Genomic DNA, 19,712 nt, shown 5'->3' with positions numbered 1-19,712 from the left:
GGGAGGACATGAATGAAATCCCCCCAGAAGGGACACGTACAACAATAATAATCAAGTATGAGGTTGCAAACCTTGCCCATACTACCCAAAACAAACACTTATAATATCAGATTGGATTGCCGGACACTAAAAGTCAGCTGCAGGTGGATATGTTTTTAAAGAGATGTATGCACCAAGGGGAACAGAAATGGCACAAGACCTGCTTGCAAGCAAGGATGTGGTCCTTGTGTGACAGCATCTTCCACCCTTGCTGATCTTCGCTGTTGGGAACACCCCATACATGGGTCAATTAACAGCATTAAACAGGGACCATACTTACCTAATCCTGTGATGGACTACAATCTCAATACAAATTAGTAAACTAAAAGTGAGATTGTAGTCCATCACAGGAGCGGTGACAACTTTACAACACACACAGGGACCATGGGGAACAAAAGTAGTCACCCTCCAGAAGGAAGGACAGTGTCAGCACCAATTCAGAGATGATTTGAGTATCTACAGCTGAGTGATACACAAATAAGATACATTTTTGTTAATAGCTAGGGTACTTGAATGTATGTTTAAGATTTGAATCCTGACTTTAATGTAACTTTTTAATATTCACATTGTTTAACTTTATATATGTATGTGGAATACGTAGATTTGATCACTTACAGTTGAATTGAAATGCATAGGTGTTGTATAATTTCACTTTTGTTTTGTCACTATATTGAGTAGTTTTTTTTGTTTTGTTTTGTTTTTTACTAATGGTATTTATTTTGGTTTTATTTAATTTATAGTGTGATTCACATATAAGTGTGAGCTGCTTTAGTGTAGGGCTTATTGAGATTAGCACGGAAAGTTTTTAATGTATTTAATAGTTATATCAGGATAGTATTACGTCACTTTGCTGTTCATCAATTGGAGAAAAAAATGTGATTTAAATGTAAAGCAGCTGAAATCTACAAATGGACATTTTTTCTCAATGGCAAACCAAAATGAGAAGACACCAGCTTATAGCAAATACCATTTCAATGTAAACATATAAATAACGCATTTATTTTCATACAGAAAAGCACTAAATATATTCAAGTTGTCACTGTGTATAATGGAGTATAAAATTAATTGCCTCTGTAGAGTGCAAAAGATGAGACCGGTCAGCCTATAAAACTATTTTGGTCGGACCCAGCAGGATTACTTTCCAATATAATTGGAGGATCATATATAAGAAGATCTTCATCAGCTGAAGAAGAATTCTGGTCGGTGCTTACAAAGTTTGGGATGTTGAATTTAGCAAAGCCATTGGGATTTACCTCCACTTTGCAGTTCCGAACAGTCTGCTGGATGAGAATACCATTGTCTGTAGTTTTGGAAGTCCGTTTTGTACCGGTAAGGTGATCAATTTCATTGATGTAGCAATGGAATAGTGACCTAGATTCTTCAACTCCATCATGGGAGAAAATTCTGTTGACTTCTGTCGGTCTACCAAAGTCTGTTGTAAAGCTGTTCATTCTGAATCTCTTTGCAGGTGGCTCCACGTTTCTAATATAGAAAAGAGAAAGTTAATGTTTAAAAGTGCCCTCACAAAGGCATGAAGATGCAAGATCTTCTATGAAGACTAAGAAAGACATTCATCAGTGGTCGTAGGCAGACCTCCATTCATCTCTGTTATGATTGAAATTATTACCAAGACACCCCTCCTGTTTGCAGACCAGCAATGCACATATCTGATCTACAGCTGTCTAAGTCTGCAAAGGAGAGGCAGCATTATGATCTGACATCTTTAGACTCTTGTAAACGCACCCTAACAGTTATGTGAACAGGAGTATAACTTCTATAGTCTGGAGTTTTCATCGCAGTCTCATCACTGTGCATGTTTCTCAGGAGAAACAAATATCTATTCTCTGCATAAAAAGCCCTCCTTTGACCCCTGCTTTCCCCAGTTGCCATTGGCAGCCTCCACAAGCAAAATCACAACATGCATGCCCACCCTTTTCCTCGGAGCTGGATAAAAAGATTGCAGCTTTGACCCAGATATTGCTGCAGCAATGTTCCCTATAATTTGGACATTGCTGATTATCTTATTATAGCAAGATTGTACATGTATCGTTCCTGCAGGATATGTCACAGCAACTCCTTTCTGGGATGAGAATTTCCCCTCATCAGCCTACTCTTATGGAATAGTTCTTGCCCCTAAAAACCCATTAATCTTTTTTTGTTTTACCCTGTCAGGAGTGAATATAAACACCATGAAAGAAATGTGCAATGCAACAGCAAATGTATAAACATTAAACAGTATTTTGTATCAATCAGTAAAAATAAAAGACATGAGAGCCATGAATATGGGAAAAACGGTGCATAGTTTATACTATGCGCATGCACCACATAACAGATAGATACAAACTTTCCACAGCAGTACCCATCAATATAAATACAAAAAAAAAACAAGTGTTTGAAACTGGTAGAAAAAGAATAGAAGATGCACCATATTATAGGTAATGATTAGAGTACTATAAACTTAAAAAGAAAAGAATAGACCATAATGGTATAATTATAGTTATTCAAGTATCAGGAGATGTACCACATTATAGTCAAAACCATAGCAACAAAAATGTTACATAGTATTTGAGGTTGAATAAAGACATAAGTCCATCAAGTCCAACCTATTGCGTGTATGCATTTATGGAGTACTATCAACGTTTATATGAAAAGAAAACCATAATAATGTTATTAAACAGTGTTTCTATATGTTAACAGCATAAATAGAAATAAAAGAGGCTTTAACGTGAATAATATTTATATAAAAAATGGATGTTTAGTACTATTAGAAAAATAAATGTAAATATATGGAAAATCTCACTTATTAAAATGTAATTATTACTTATATGGTAACATAGACCAAAAAACATTTGAAAAGATGCTTTCCACTCATCTAGAAGCATATTCAAAAGCATATAAGTGTGAAGAAAAGCTTTTTCTCTAACACATTTTGAAACTAAGTTGTCATTTTTCTAAACTTACTCTTGATGTGGAGCTCCCGTCTTGGTCAGTAATGTCAGAACAAAAAACATAAAAATTACAAAGACTGCAAGGCCAACCCAGAATCCAATCACAATTGAATCTGAAAAAAAAACAGATGTTAACAATACATGGAGAAACATTTGATGTGATTTACACATTAACATGTATATTATATTAGAAACTCAGGTTTTTATAGAAAAGGTATTCTCTAGAAAGACCTTCTGTAACTTTGATTGCATCTCCTATAAGCAATAGACAGGAATCTGCTACTTGGATGATTGACAGACCTAAGAACCAATAATAATTGTCCCTTGTCTGAAGGAGGCATTTTAATTATGAACATCTGCAGCGCCGCATGATCACTTGCAATCATTGCAGGTCTCTGAAAGCTGTTTGGCAGATCACATTCACTATAATAAGCTAAAAAAAAGCTGCTTTGAGTCATGGGACATCAGTGGTTTCAACCAACTCTCTGTTTACAGGTGTAATTGACAATCTATTATCTCTGTACCTGGTAGTTCACTCTGTTCTTTACCTTTTTAAAATAGTTTCAGATAGAGTGGAGAAGGGTGAGATCCTCTGCCAAGGAATATTGCTAAGTCATCACTGTGATGGACTCCCTGATACCCCGACTGGATATCTGTCTTTAGGCTGTTCCCTGGGTGCTGGAACCAGAAGCAAGTGAATATATCATGGGCTTACCCCAAGAATCAGACAGCACTGACTTTGGAAACATGAACTGGTTTATTGAAGAAAGCACACAGAGTTTATAACTCACAGAATCAGATAAGAGTTCAGTGTGTTACATTGACCAATCCACTCCCCCAGACAGCTGAGTGCCGCATTGGAATTCCTTAAGCACAGACACTCTTTGAACCTAATGAATGTCCTTAATTAGATGAGAGTTTGATCCCATTATGCCAAACAATGGCCACTCCAGACAGCCTGCTGCCTTTACAAAATTACGTTTAGCAGAGATGGTATCCAAACAATAGTGAAAAGCTCTCTCTCTAGATAAAATATTGAACAGGAAAGCACACACAGCAAACAAAGTTCTCCGGGGTAATAAATCTATGCAGCCCTAGGTCTGTAGGAAGGAGGCTAGCCCTCAGGCTACGCCAGCAGCCCCAGTGACGGTTCAGTCCGTCACAATCACTGTGGAGATAATAGGGCATTGCAGTATTTGCCCTATTAGATATTTATTTAGGGAATACATTAGGTGTTGTAAGAGTATTACCTCTACCCTAGCAGATTCACCAAAGAACTATATAAGCATTGCACCCCAGAGAGAGATAACAGGAAGTATAGCATATAGCAATGACCTGCTTGTCGTAGGAACAGAAAGTGTAGGAAAACATCCTCAATAGAAAAATGATGAAAAGGGCTGGCACCCTCGAAGAAGCTTGATAATTCCCTTTATTTAACCAGACATAGTACTAGTCCACAGCTGTTTTGGGACCATTTCATCTTGGTAAGGGAGTCCTTCATGTCCCTGAAATGTTGGCTGTAGACTGGTAGCATAGTTATTAAACACAATTTTTAGACTCTGTGAAGTGCAGAGTTTTTCACTATTTTCTGCTTGTATGGTGCCATCAATGGCCGCAACATCTGTCACTTGCAGAAGTAGAACACTAGGTATAAAACAAAAGCTACAGCCTATGGTCAGCCCTTGATGGTGGGCAAACCCCTATAAATTCATGAGTAGTTCTGGTTTTTGCCTAGTGTCAAGAAATTTGAACCTCATTTTCCCAGTTGCCATTTAGTTCCTTGTTTTTTTTCCCCAACTGCTGACTGGATAATAGGTCAGATATAGATCTGGTGGTTCCCCCAGTACAGCCATGAAGCTCATGAGGTTCCCTGCCATGTGTGAGTTCGTCTGCCTCAGCATTGAAGGGCAGCCTACAGAGTTTTCAATTTGGGAAAGTATATAACTGGTCGTCCTTGGGCTACCCCTGCACTGCAAGGGTTAAGTGCTTGTTTTGTCTAGGGAGCTAAAATAACAAAGTTATAGTCGCCAGAATGTGGAGCCTGCCTGGCTTCTAGACTGGTCAAGCAGCCTTTCTTCCCCACATTCTTATGCAGACCCAGCTGCCCAGCAAAAGTGACAATTACAGGGGTTGGCACAAACCATATACTAGTGTCAAGGGTACAAAGAACAGATAGCTATTATTAATATGGTTTAAACCGTTTTTACAGAAGAAAACAACTGTTGCTGTAACTGCTTAAAAAGTGTTATCTGGAGTTTAATTTATTAGCAGAATCTACAGCTGCAACACACATCCAGCAATTGTTGGAGAACGAGGTATTTGTAATTCCTGCCAAATATTCTGCCCATGAATAGCATGTCTAGCTGGGACTAGAGTGACGTGTCCATACAGTTTCATAAAAGCAGAAAGATGGCAGAGACCACTGATGACCAGCCTGTGTCTGTAAAAAAAAAAAAAAATCATCCAGTACAGCAATATATTTTTTTACATGTACGCTATAAACAATGTATTCAAATATGACCTTTGTTGACATGTATCTGTGCATTTAACATGCCTAAATATATTGTTTATCTAAAATTGACTGCGCTAGGAAGGTGAATAAAATTAAATTAAAGTACCAGCTGCAACAATGTGTATCAGTGTGATCAGATGTGAACTAGTATGTTGCTACTAGTTGCACTAAATATATTGCACTCTGGGTGCATTTTGGAACCATTTTACACAAATTTAGACATGTGCGAATCATTTCTTTCTGAATTGTAATTCAGGCAAATTTTCCGGAAATTCGCACATTCGGATGCATTTCGTATGAATCCAAATTTCCCATAACTTAAATTTTGGATGCACCCAAAGTTCTTTCCCAATTGAAGTGTTATTGTGTTAAGCATCAACTTTTAAAAAAACAAATCGGAATTTTCGTTAGCGGTAGTATGTATGAACACATTTTTGTTGCAGCAAAGTGACATTAGACCAAAGAAATAAAATGTCTGGTAGGAATGTTAGGGGGTGGGGTTTCCCCCAAAAGTCATACCAGACCATTTAGATCTGGTAGGAATTTTAAGGGGCACCCCAGTGCCAATAAAAATGTGGGGTCCCCCTAAAATTCCAAACCAGACCCTTAATCTGGGCACTTGCCTGGTAGGCCAGGAAAGGGGGGGGGGGGGGAAAGCGAGACCCTTGTCAAGGGTACAAAGAACAGATAGCTATTATTAATATGGTTTAAACCGTTTTTACAGAAGAAAACAACTGTTGCTGTAACTGCTTAAAAAGTGTTATCTGGAGTTTAATTTATTAGCAGAATCTACAGCTGCAACACACATCCAGCAATTGTTGGAGAACGAGGTATTTGTAATTCCTGCCAAATATTCTGCCCATGAATAGCATGTCTAGCTGGGACTAGAGTGACGTGTCCATACAGTTTCATAAAAGCAGAAAGATGGCAGAGACCACTGATGACCAGCCTGTGTCTGTAAAAAAAAAAAAAAATCATCCAGTACAGCAATATATTTTTTTACATGTACGCTATAAACAATGTATTCAAATATGACCTTTGTTGACATGTATCTGTGCATTTAACATGCCTAAATATATTGTTTATCTAAAATTGACTGCGCTAGGAAGGTGAATAAAATTAAATTAAAGTACCAGCTGCAACAATGTGTATCAGTGTGATCAGATGTGAACTAGTATGTTGCTACTAGTTGCACTAAATATATTGCACTCTGGGTGCATTTTGGAACCATTTTACACAAATTTAGACATGTGCGAATCATTTCTTTCTGAATTGTAATTCAGGCAAATTTTCCGGAAATTCGCACATTCGGATGCATTTCGTATGAATCCAAATTTCCCATAACTTAAATTTTGGATGCACCCAAAGTTCTTTCCCAATTGAAGTGTTATTGTGTTAAGCATCAACTTTTAAAAAAACAAATCGGAATTTTCGTTAGCGGTAGTATGTATGAACACATTTTTGTTGCAGCAAAGTGACATTAGACCAAAGAAATAAAATGTCTGGTAGGAATGTTAGGGGGTGGGGTTTCCCCCAAAAGTCATACCAGACCATTTAGATCTGGTAGGAATTTTAAGGGGCACCCCAGTGCCAATAAAAATTCGGGGTCCCCCTAAAATTCCAAACCAGACCCTTAATCTGGGCACTTGCCTGGTAGGCCAGGGAAGGGGGGGGGGGGGGATAAGCGAGCACCGCACCATACCAGTCCACATGCCCTCGACATGCGGAGGGTGCTTTGCCAGGGAGGACCCCGGAAAAGCACCTTGTCCCCATGGCGGTGAGGAGAAGGGCCTCTTCCCCACAATCCTGGCCCAGTGGTTGGGAGGGTTTGCGGTCAGGGGGGCTTATCTGCATCTCGGGTATCACCTTTCATAATGGGGACACCTAGAAGCCACCCCCTCCCCCTTGTGAATGAGTAAGGGGTAGTTTTTAGCCTTACTCATTCACTAATGGGTTACATTAAAAGTAAATAAACACCCCACACCTTACAAAAATGTATTTAACCCCTTCATGACTGAGGCCTTTTTTTTTTTTACTTTTTGCATCCATGTTCTATTCCACATTTTAGGCCTGAAAATTACTTAAAACCCCCAAAACATTATATATTTTCTGAAAGCCAAGACCCTATAGAATGCAATGGTGGCAACTGCACATTTTTATGTTGCACAATATTAGCGCAACTCCTTATCCAACCCCAAAACGTAGTGACAAATGTACTTAAATGCCCCAAAACACAATAAAATACCCATTTTTTAAATAAGATATAAAAGATGAGGTTACATGGATACCCAACATGTCCAGGTTAAAAATTGTGTGCATCCGTGAAACGGCGACAACCTTCAGTACCCCAAAAAGTCCATAGACGACGCTTTAAAACCCACAGGTCATCCATTTAGAGATACCCCAAAATAATGGCCCTAGAATTTTTGCGCTCACTCCGGCGTGCGTGTAGCGCGTTCATCGTTTTCATACGTAGGCGCACCCAAAGCAAGCTTACGTGGCAAAGAGGGGGGGAATTTAAAAAAATTTTATTATTATTTTTAGATTTATTTTATGTAATGTAAATTTTAAAAACTGTTATTTTTTTTTTTTTTTACTTTAATTGCTATCACATAGGGGGGCTCACAAGCCCCCTTCACCGGGCCGTAGTAGCAATCTGGCGACAGCTGAATTGTAGAAATGTTTTTTGTTCATATGACAAAAAACTTCAATAAATGAATCTTTTGCCATCTTAAAAGGACTAGTGTGCTGGTGACATTTCTACAATTCAGCTGCCATTTGCGTCGCCATCCCCATTAGCTGCGAGCACTCCCCACTACAAGGGACATATCGGTAAGGAGTGCGACAACGATAGTATTTACTGGCGACCGCTGAGTCGCCAGAATTGCTTCTATTGTAAAGCCGACAGTCGGCTTTACAAGTTTAAACAGAGTCCCGGTGGCAAAAGCCGCCCAGAGTCTGTTTAAACAGCCCTGATGCATGAGACGTACACTGTTAGTCGTGAAGGGGTTAATTGAACAAAAAACACAAGTCAGTTTTTGACAAGTCTTTTATTTAAAAAAAAAAAAAAGGATCAACCAATGTGATCCAATGACAATCGCGATGAACGACGCCCGCCAACTCGCCGAAATAAAAAAAGTTCAGACGACCCCTCTGAACCTAACAAAGACTTGCTGCACAATGACAGCTCTAGCCTGCATGTAAATAAATGGGCTTTTATGTAATGTTTCAGTTCTTTTTACTGAGACATGTTTTATTGTAGGCATTATTACAAATGCAGAACACATGTCAATTAAAGTATTGGTTATTTCCAGTACCACTCACATCACACTCATCATTACTCTCAGTGGATGGAACAGGAGGCTCTTATAATATACTGACGGCAATATGTGTGAAGGTAATACCAACACCTTTCAAGAAAACTTGTCATGTGGTGAACATGCCACAACATGTTACAATGTCCTGTGAAAAGCAAGGTAAAAAATACTTATATCAGTACTGAACTGAGCCTCAGTAATTGCCTGTGCCTATATTATGTATTTTTCTAGGTGCCACCGCCAGCTACAGTTACTGGCTTTAATTACCCTGAGAAAATAACTTACTTCTAGACTGGAACATTGATATTGCTTTCTAAACCTCTGGTACATTCTCTGGCGTAATGCCACCTCCTTGAAAAGAGCTATCATATCAGTGTGGATAGAGTTAGTGTTTCTAGCACAAAGTATCTGTGCTAAAATATGCTTTCGGGAAGCCACAAGGGATATTCTCCAGGTGGTATCCTTAATGAGGAAGGCATTCCAGGATACTGTCAAACAGTTTACTGCCAACGCCCAGCCTTAGCCTCTGCAAGTTGAGAGGAAATCCTTGTTTAGGAAAAGATCTACCCCTGCCACCCTGGTTAGGCCCTCTGCATCTGCTCCTGAGGTCCTGGTGAGACCCTCAGTATCTACCCCTGCTGACCTGGTAATACCCTCCGTATCTGCCCCTGTACATCTGCTCCTGCTGAGACCCTCAGCTTTTGCCCCTGGTGAGATCCTCCGCATCTGCCCCTGGTGAGATCCTCCGCATCTGCCCCTGCTGAGGCCCTCAGCTTTTGCCCCTGGTGAAATCCTCTGCATCTGCCCCTGGTGAGACCCTCCATCTGTATTTATATACTTTTCTGCATTGGTGTATAATGTACTGCTGGGATTTGTAGTCCCTCTACAGCAGTTGTAATTCTGCATTAGTTTCCTCTGTACAGCACTACTGTATATGTCAGAGCTATTTATTTGCATAAAAATAATAATGTGTGACCTTGAGGGCAGGAAGAAGAGGGGCCCGAGAAAAAATCTTGCACCAGGGCCGTTTGTTGCTTAGGTCCGCCACTGCATTAAAGGCTGTGTAACACTGCCGGACCGCTGGAACAGGAAGGATTTAACACAGAACACTACTAAGGAGGATGAGGAGCAAGTACATAGAGAAAAAAATCATTACATTTTCCCACTCCTGCTGGGCATGGCAGGAGGCCTGGTTGTAGTCCTCTTGGTATGGGCATTCCAGCGGCTACATTTGTTGGGCTGAGATCCTATTTTTGGGTGGATGGGGAGCTGAACATCTTGACTCAATTAAAAACCAACCACCAACCAGCAGTATTACATGCCAGTAAAGGATGCGATCACAGAAGCGTATCTAGATCAGCATCTTAGAGGATTTTCTATTATAAGCTCATCTATATTCATGAATGCTGTTATTTTTACAAAGGCATGTCTCAACAGAATGACAATCATCATGACTAAATTACACATACTCACATTTGTGGGCCTTTAGCCCTTCAAATGAAACTGGTGCATATTCATAATACTCATATTCCCATGTGTATTCTGAGTTGGACGGTTGTTTATGGGATGTTCTGCTAGAATTGACACTGCTTTCGGACATATCTAGCCTATAAAGACAAGAGAACAAAAAAATCAAACTTGAGATACAGAAAGAGGAAATATTTCATTTTACAATGTGCTTTATCCTATTCATGTCATTTCTCAAACCATAGGTAATCAATATTTCAAAGAACTCTTCCAGATTCTGCTACAGTTTTGATAAATTCCCACCATAGTGTTTGTCTATTGTTGTGACTTAGATGAGGATCAGTATAAATATGAAGAAGTCACTCGCACTCCAGCTCAAGTTTGCCTATTTGTTTGCCTTATGAAGGGACCAAACGGGTTCCGAAACATCGCCATGTTGTGACACCACAGAGGTCAATAAAATATTGACTGAACTTGAGCTGCAGTGCGAGTGACTTCATATTTATACAGATTTGCGGAGGCGTCCGTGGTCGCTTGGCCTGATACTTGAGGGTATTATCCCGTCAGGTGTGCGATGGGTTTCTTTTGATTTAGATGAGGATCAGATCACATTTCTTTGCAAATTACTGCAGAAAATGAGTTAATTCCAAGGGGTTTGCATACTTTTTCTTGCCACTGTATATAGACTGCCAATGACTGACCACTCCTTCTGAAAATACTTCTTGGTTGGCTGCCATGCAATATTTTTTGGCTTTAAAGCGTATCTAAACCCTAAAGCAAAACATTAATACTGTATATTGTAGTTTACCAATACCTAGGAGCGGTGGCTACGTTAGTTTTCTTTTTTTAGGCTTTTTTCTTTTATTTTCACCTGTAATGCAACATAAAATCCTATGTATTCCTATGGAGGCCATTCACGCAAATGTGAGCATCTTATGTTGCTCATCTGCAGTCTTTTATATCTCTCTGTAGTATTACATTTACTGAATACTAAGTATAGCCCTTGGGTGATGTCAGGGGCCGCACTTGAGTCCCGCTATATCAAGACAGTTGACCACCACTGTTGTAGAGCCTGAGCTAAAATTAATTTCAGACATAACATGGAAAATTAGATTTTCATCTGCTTCAGATGGCATGCTCAAATGACAATTCTAATTTCCTTGAAGTCGGGTCACTTTAAAAAGGAGCTCTTGTTTATAAAGAGGTTGTAGGTTATTAAACCTTATATGAGGCTTGCTGGAAGATTTCATTAGATCAGTTGGAAAGGTTAGATTTGGTTTGATACACTTTTACTCTTATTAAGCTTTGTAGACATTTGAGCTATAATTGGTACCTTGTGTAGTTATTAAAAAAACACCTGTGCAGTAGGGGAGCATACTCATCAGGACGTACATACCCAGGAAGGAGGACAGGGTAGAGAAAAATGTTGAATGGTAGGTGGAGGCTGCTGTATGTCCCCCATTATTCTATAAAGAGGGGTTTATAGAACGTTTAGTTTCATTAAAACCACAATGGATGAGATACTCACCACTGAGTAATTAAAGAAGTGACAGGACATTTACAGAGGGCATAGCAGGTATAGGGAGGGAGCAGCAGTGAAAATGAGAGTAGGCTTCGAGAACCAAATATAATAGGTTGGTCCTCACAAATAATTAAACTACAACTAAAGCCAAAACTTTTTTTTTAGCTTTGTATAGAGTGGAGAAAGATTGAAATGCCTGTTAGGTTTTTATAGCTGTCTGTGATCCACCCTGTATTTTCATCCTGGTGACCATTAGCACTAAAAAGTGAAAAAGAATCCCGCATTTTGGGATGTCATCAGAACAGGAATAGATAGGAAATCCTTCAATGGGGACACCTGTTCTGATGACACTGCTGACCACCAGGGACTTTCATCACTTTGAAAGGATTTCCTCTCGGTTTCTGTTGTGACTGTGAGTCAGGAAGTGAAAGGAAATCTCCCCTATGCTGACTGTTGTTGTAATCCTTCCAAAACTTAAAAAAAAAAGGTTTTGGCTGCAGGTTTAGTTTAAATGAAACTTCTAGTAAAAATATAAATTCTACGCAGTTATAACTGTCACTGTCTGCCTGTAAATGATGATACTTATTCTTGGCAGTACATCCTTGATTATATCCTTCAGCTTCATGCAAGATGTAATTAGGATAAAAAGGATAAACAAGTATCCTTTTAATGTCACTTTAAGGGATTTCCTCTTGTGTCTTCAGGACAGGAACTGCGGGGAAACCATCTAATGGAGATGCTTGTTCTGGTAACAGCTGTCTAAGAGGGCATTTCCCTTTGTGTCTTCAGGTTAGGAAGTGTGGAAAATTCATCCAGTGGGGACACTTATTCTCTGACAGCTGTCTAAGAGGGGATTTCCTCTTGTGTCTTCAGGACAGGATGTGAGGGGAAAAAATCATCCAATGGGGACACTTATTCTGGTGACAGCTGTCTAAGAGGGGATTTCTTCTTGTGTCTTCAAGCCAGGATGTGAGGGGAAATCATCCAATGGAGATACTTGGTCTAGTAACAGCTCTCCAAGAGGTGATTTCCTCTTGTGTCTTTAGGACAGGAAGTGAAAGGAAATTTCACAGTCACAGAAAAAAGGTTGGCAGGGACTCAAACTTCCCCAGTTGGAAACTTTGTCAAGGAGACTTCACTATTATGATGTTCAAGGTCTATAAGATTCAAAGGGCGGATTCAGCCCACCAGGTTCCATCCATAACGTAAATATGACTTTTGGGAAGGACTGCTCCCTAAACTGATCTTTTCTTTTCATAATTTGGTGGGAAGAGTTAGAGAAATTGTAGACGTGATGTCAGTTTTAAGCCAGTCTGTCTTGTCTATTTATACCACACTGTCAATGAGTCATTCCTAGTTTTTAAAGTTCAGCGTTTCATAAAAAGAATAGAAATGATACATTTATCTTATTTTCCTGTATTCCCCGTCAACAGCAATTCATTCTACTTCCTATTTAATTTTACCTATACCAGCAGGAGAATTTATTATATGTTTGCTTAGTATTGTTTCTAACTTAGGAAACGAGCAATGCCATTTCTGAATTACAGTAATGATTAGAAATGTAGTCTTTTGTCAGAAATCAGGGACCATACAGATGCAGGTTACCTATTCAAATAGTGAGTCATGGAAGCTCAGTTAGCAGAGATGATGGATGCACAAATACTAAGCTTGCTCTTTTGTATAATCAGATACATATGTGCATTGCTGGAAAAGAGCAGACTTTTCACCTTCAACACACATCTATTCAAGAGCATATAAGTCAAACGTGAGCCCACACTTTCTTACAGATACAGAAACATCATGATTGATCCATTTAATCATACCCAAGGCCATACTTATAGTCATCGGAAATGACTGCTCTGCCCTGAGCAACGCTGCAGCCCAAGTCTCTGCAAATAAGATGTTATGTTCTGGCATCATTGATTGTTTAAAATCATAACTCCACTCAAGAAGATCAAGGAAACATTTTGTTGAGTTACCCTACATATTCCTTGAAAAGCCATGTTGAAAGATGCCGGTTGACAGATAGACTCAAGCCTTTAAGGTGAGCACCCACAGTGTAAACTGATCAAGGACACAATGAATGCATTTCTGTATTTGTTAATAGATCATTAAGGGCTTGTTCACACCAAATGCAGACCAGATCTGCATGAGTTTCTGCACACGCAGTGCAGTGGGTTGTGCTGCGTTTTTGATGCGTTCGGGGCCGTTTTTGGTTAAAAAAATTAAAATTTAGTTTAGAATTGGGCTTTTAGTACGTTCCGGGGCATTTGCATGCATTTTTGATGAGTTTGCATGTGATCTAGAGCCCAAAATACCATTGGAATACATTGGACGCAGTTTTGATCCGGTATGTAAGGCTGGGTTCACACCTAGGCGTTTTTCAGCGCTGATCGAAGCGCTGAAAAACGCTCAGCAAGTGAAATCCAATGAATCCCTATGGGCATGGTTCCCACCTGGGCGTATCTCAGCCCGTGGAAACGCGCTGAAAAACGCCCTATGCCCAAAGAAGTACAGGAGCTTCTTTGGGTCGTTTTTCCGCGCGTTTCCATTGGTATTCCCGAGTGTGGATCGGGGTTAACAAAGCGGTAACCCCGAGCCACACTCGGGAATACAGCGTAGGACTTACCTTGTCCGCGATCCCGCTGTGTCCTCCGGCCGCTGCCGACTTCCGGGTTCCGTCCCTTGCGAGCGGCCGCATCGCAGGAGGACGGAACCGGCGGGAAGTTTTAAAGTTTTAAAAAAAAACGAAAAAAAGATAGAGAAAATAAAGGGGGAAAAAAAATTAAAATCATACCGCCAGGGAGGTATAAAAACGAGCGTCGAACACGCGTTTCACTGAACAAAAAAATGTGCTAAAAAACGCGCCCAGGTGTGAACCCAGCCTAACTGCTCTGCTCCTGGAATGCGCTGTGTGTGAACAAGGCCTAATTCTCGGTGGGTTAGTGGCATGCTTAAGGGCTTGTTCACACCAAATGCAGAGCAGATCTGCATGAGTTTCTGCACACGCAGTGCAGTGGGTTGTGCCTCGTTTGATGCGTTGCAGGCCGTTTTTTGGTTTAAAATTTTTTGGGGAGGTTTGTAGTGCGTTCCAGGGCGTTTGCATGTGTTTTTGATGCATTTGCATGCGTTCCAGAGCAGGTAAAATTGGGCATGCTGCAGTTTTTTTTACCTGCTCTGGAACTGAACGCTGCGGTGTGAACTAGAGCCCAAAATACCATTGGAATACATTGGACGCAGTTTTGATCCGCTCTGTAACTGCTCTGCTCTGCTCCTGGAACGCGCTTGGTGTGAACAAGGCCTAAAGGAATTTTAGTAAGCAGTATCTGCAGTACCTGCATTTGACTTGGTATCAGCCTTTTACAATCTACTGTACAGCAGTGCTCAAAGTGATAGAGAAAGAAACAGAACAATACTGCAATCATGTGCTGGCAAGGAGCATGATGATAGGAGGACAAAGAAGAGTGACAGTGAGATAAGCTCATCACCTTGCTGCTTCTCTTTTACATGATAAGGAAGGGTCTATGACAGTCAGGGCTCAGAGGAAGTGGGTTGAATGTTAATGCCTGTTATTCATTCTAGAAGACTGAGTGGCAAAACCTGATATCTAGTGTCAGAAAGTAAATATAGTACAGGGCACAGTTCTGGATTAAAGGTGAGTATTGCAGCAAAAGCTGCTGCTTTTATTCTATAAGCTGCTGTGCTGATGCTTACTTGAAGTCCATAAAGTAAGCAGTAGGCAGGGCTGTAGCGATGTCTGCAATAAAGAGGCCCTGACCTGTGGAAACTGTGCAAAGAAAAGTCAAGTAGATTGCAAAGGACTAGTCACCAGCATAGGCATGCACATGGGGTGTGCCTTTGCACACCCTATTATGGCAAGTGCAACACTGAAACTGCAACATCGGGCACCATGTTTTTAGTCACTGAGCCGGTGGAGAGATCACAAAGCTCTCTCTGTGACTGGCTTAGCAATACAGAGTGCAGCAGCACTTGCCACTAACATTTCTCATGTAACAGCCGCAGTACTCTGTGCCTGGGAAGCTGCGAGGGAGTGTGCTGTAGCTCGCGGTATGCTGAGCTTAGGGTGACGGGAGGACGCTAGTTTGTGTCCTCCCGTTAACCTTCGGAGAACTATGGGGAAGCCCTGACCCCATAGTTCTCCTTTAAGTGTAGACTTCTCTCCTGCAAGTGGAACAGTGGACAGCACAGTAGTAACCACACCAACACTCATTCCAAATCTCCTGAGGCACAGTCAGAGGCAGCAGTGCCTTAAATGATCTCACACTAAAGACACTATACAGCTGCAGATTTTCCAGGGCACTGCTTAGGCACAATTAACATTTCTAGATGTTCCCTATAACATAGCAAATCTTCAATTTTTGGCATTAAATCCACTTTAATAGAATCATGTTAATTTGCCCAGCAATATGTTGGATGAAGCCTTTATGCATCAACCCCATGAATTCCAAGGCATCTCACCCAAGCACATGTGCAAGAGTCCTTGTGTATCTTCACAGCTCACTTTATAATGCAGTTCTCCACCGATAAGTACAGTGTAATTCCCATTCAATAAAAGTGTCTACAATTTATTATAGGCTTCAGTTACATGTAATAACCACTGTATTGTATGCAAAATAGCAGATAAAAAATAACACATGCAATATAGCTTGATGAACTGAACCTTGTAACCAGGGCTGGACTGGCCATTGGGCATACCAGCCTGATTGTGTTCTGCCCTACACGGCCCGGCCCGCTATGCCCGATGTCCTGCTCTGTGCTCTCAAAGTGGCCAGGCAGAACAAACACAGTCTGCCTCTCCCCCCTCACCAACAGACTCAGACTGCTGTCCAGGACAGAGTCGGGAGAACTGTGCGGGACACCGCGCTGTGCTGGAGAGAAGTAGCAGAATACCAGAGTCCCAGAGAAAGTGAGCTGAGAGAGGTGATGGGGCGGTGAATCAATACCACACACTGAGGAAGGACTGGAGCGCCACCACCCATGCTGGACACACAGGGAAACACCAGAGGGATACAGGCTCCAAAAAGAGGAGACGGGGACCAGACTGGGGGGAGACACAAGGGCCAGAAAATGCCCAGGACTATTTTTTGTCCCAATCTAGCCCTGTTTGTGACTGTTACTTTACTACTTTTGAAACCATGAAAACAACTGGCATTGCACACAGGGCTGAAGCTACCATGGGGCGAGTGAGGCACTCACCTCAGGCACAGCTGGGGCCGGCCTGGCAGCGCCCCCTCGCCCCTGTTGCCATGGCAAGCACAGGCTCCAACACAACCGTGGCTCGGCAGGGAGAAGAGGGGTGGCACAGGCTCCAGCTTCTCCTTGGATCCTAGCTGCTCTCCCCCGCCTGTATGGACAGAGGCAGTGGGGTAGCGGAGAAGGGAGCTGTCACTCAGGGCAGCCTTGCGGTGAGGAGAGAGAGAGCCGCTCGGCCAGGATCTGACAGCCGGCGGATCTTTCTTTTCTCACTGCTCGACCATCCTGAAGTGACATCGCAAAAAAATAAAATAAAGTCCCCCCACCCCACTCACAGATTCATGCACACATATTATTAGACATGTGCAAAGAAGTTTGTTTCGGACAAAATGAACAGAAACTTAAAATGTTTTCATTAGTTTGTCAAACGAAACAAATTTTTATGCTATTTTAGATCCTGCAGGCGGGGCGCATGATGTCACATGATGCCGCGCGTGTGTGGCGTGAGGTGACATCACACGTCTTTTGGGGTGCACAATTTTCTGTTCTTGCCTCGGGCGCTTAGCTACGGCTCTGACTGCATACCTCAGTCAACCTGCCATTTGAAACTGTGTAGAACGCAGTCTGCTAATGTCAAATATTCTCCATTAGTTTTGATGGAGTCTAGGGAATAAGCTACTGCCTGAAGTAAACTGTTTAATGATAAGATTTATCTTGGAGATCTGTAATCTCTATAAATGAACCTATCCTACAGTCATGTACATTGATAGAATTACTGAACCTCTGGTGAAATCCTTTTAACCATACATTTTACACCGTGGAATAGTTATCCCATATAATATCATATGAGAGTAAATCTACAAATGGCAGTTAATTCCAACCACAATTCCGTCTGCACAAATAAGGTTTCACTTGAATAAAATAGACATTTGTGTCAATCATTCAACCAGTTTCTGCCAAGACTGCAAAACTGCCTATAAGGTAAACTACTGATCCATTTGGCATGATGGTAGCTGTTAGCAGGAAGATATGAGTTGCTAAATGTGGATTTGAAGTGTTTCCTGCTGAGAATGTGACCACTGTCATCGTGAATGAAAACTAGATCTAGTAAATCAGCTGTTCGGGTTCAGTAAAGTGGGTGAAGCCAGCAGGGGTTGTTGTCGCAAGAGGACACAAATTCAGGAATGGAGGAAGGGGAACCTTTCTATCATATACATATTAACATTTTGCTGAGGTGAGACCACATGATGACACTCATTCAAGGAATTGAACTTTCTGTCATTCATTTCTGTAAAATGATAGTAATTAGTTTCTACTGCAGTTAACAGTGTTCAGGTGCCACAAAGTCTATAGTAGTTCTGGTTAGAAATAATAAAATTGTATTTTGTCATGACAGAAAATAGCTTATGTCTGATAAATGAAAGAACTGTTATCTATCAATACAGCAAAAATGATTTGTTCCTGCTGTCGGTTTCTGGACAATCTAGTGCAGGCATTAGCAAAAATCAATATAAGGTGCATAGTTATGTTTGCTACAAACAGTTCATTAATCACTTTAATCTTCCTTCTAACACAAGGATGAGCACAGCGATTAACAATAGGGTTTGCTCTGACATTGAATCCTAAACCGCAGGAGAATGGATTTGTGACATCAAACAAATAGAAGGTAAGGAAACTTTCCCCATACTGCCCTCTCTCTCTCTCTCTCTCTCTCTCTCTCCCTCTCCCCCTCCCTCCCTCTATAATCTTTCTGTTTTTCTCTCTTTATATCTGTCTATATCACTTTCCAGCCTTCTCTCTTTATATGTTTCTATCTCTCTATCTTCCTCTCTTTATATCTCTATCTTTCTCCCTCTGTGAATAAATTATAAACTGTATTATTGTGGAAAACAACTTTCCACACTGACAATCAAAGCAACTGTATGACATAAATATGACTATCAATGAAATTATAAACACAAGATTTACACATACCCCAAGGCTAAACAAAATATATATTCTCTAAATATTGTTTTTAGGATTCAATCTTCAAATGTAAAGTGCCTCACTGGTACCTAGGTTATCTACGGCAAATAAAAATGAGAGCGCAGCCAACAAAACAGAGGACACTGGAATGCAGATAAAGTGTTAAGTTAATCAATAAAATGTAAATAAATTGCACTTACAAAAAAAGCAACTTGATCAGAGCATATAACCAAGTAGATCAACTCCCATGGGATGTCAGGTCACTAGCACATGAAGCAAGAAATGTCACTTCCAGAAAGCCAACAAAAGGAGAATAGAACTGTGGTAAAACCAGCAATACTAGTCCAGAATGGTGGATCCTAAATGGGGACCGAGCTGGCAACCTGCAAAACAGTCCCACCACTTACATGTTTTGGGGTCCTGCCCCTTCATCAGAGTGGAGGACAGGAGGTTTCAGCAATACCTATAGGCACACAGAGGAGAACTGGGAGCATCTGGCAAATATCAGCAGAGGAAGGAGGGGAAGAAAGGAGGCAACACTGAGCTGTAGTGACAGATGATGACCCTCCAGATCACTGAGCAATGCACAATGAGAGCTGCCAACGATGAGCAGAGAGACTAAAACATCGACTGCAAACACAAGAATGAATGAATTCAACTCTGCCTCTATCACCAGCCCTCCAGATCACAGGCACATCACATCAAGAAAAACTGTACTTACTATATTT

General features: G+C 40.9%; 1 protein-coding gene across 1 annotated transcript; it reads right to left on the bottom strand.

The window, feature by feature from the left end:
• Nucleotides 1-1,099: 1,099 nt before the first annotated feature.
• MRAP2 (melanocortin 2 receptor accessory protein 2) lies at nt 1,100-19,348 on the bottom strand. The gene is made up of 4 exons (XM_018556647.1): nt 19,186-19,348; nt 10,290-10,423; nt 3,001-3,100; nt 1,100-1,521 (listed from the first exon to the last, which is right to left on the bottom strand). The coding sequence occupies exons 2-4, from the start codon at nt 10,414-10,416 to the stop codon at nt 1,137-1,139; spliced, it is 612 nt and encodes a 203-aa protein (XP_018412149.1). The 5' UTR covers nt 10,417-10,423; nt 19,186-19,348; the 3' UTR covers nt 1,100-1,136.
• Between the last annotated feature and the right edge of the window lie 364 nt (nt 19,349-19,712).

This window comes from Nanorana parkeri, unplaced genomic scaffold (assembly GCF_000935625.1).
Source record: "Nanorana parkeri isolate BGI_ZX_2015 unplaced genomic scaffold, ASM93562v1 scaffold244, whole genome shotgun sequence".
NCBI classification, from domain to species: Eukaryota; Metazoa; Chordata; class Amphibia; order Anura; family Dicroglossidae; genus Nanorana; species Nanorana parkeri.
The sequence above is the reverse complement of the archived record's forward strand: the minus strand, read 5'-3'. Positions and strand labels throughout refer to the sequence as shown.

What these genes read in the sequence shown, in the direction of transcription:
- MRAP2 (XM_018556647.1), bottom strand. Translation starts at nt 10,416, where the DNA reads ATGTCCGAAAGCAGTGTCAATTCTAGCAGAACATCCCATAAACAACCG. An exon ending in AGGGCTAAAGGCCCACAAAT is followed by an intron (nt 3,101 to 10,289) that starts GTGAGTATGTGT and finishes TTTTTTTTTCAG; the next exon opens with ATTCAATTGTGATTGGATTC. An exon ending in ACGGGAGCTCCACATCAAGA is followed by an intron (nt 1,522 to 3,000) that starts GTAAGTTTAGAA and finishes TTTCTATATTAG; the next exon opens with AAACGTGGAGCCACCTGCAA.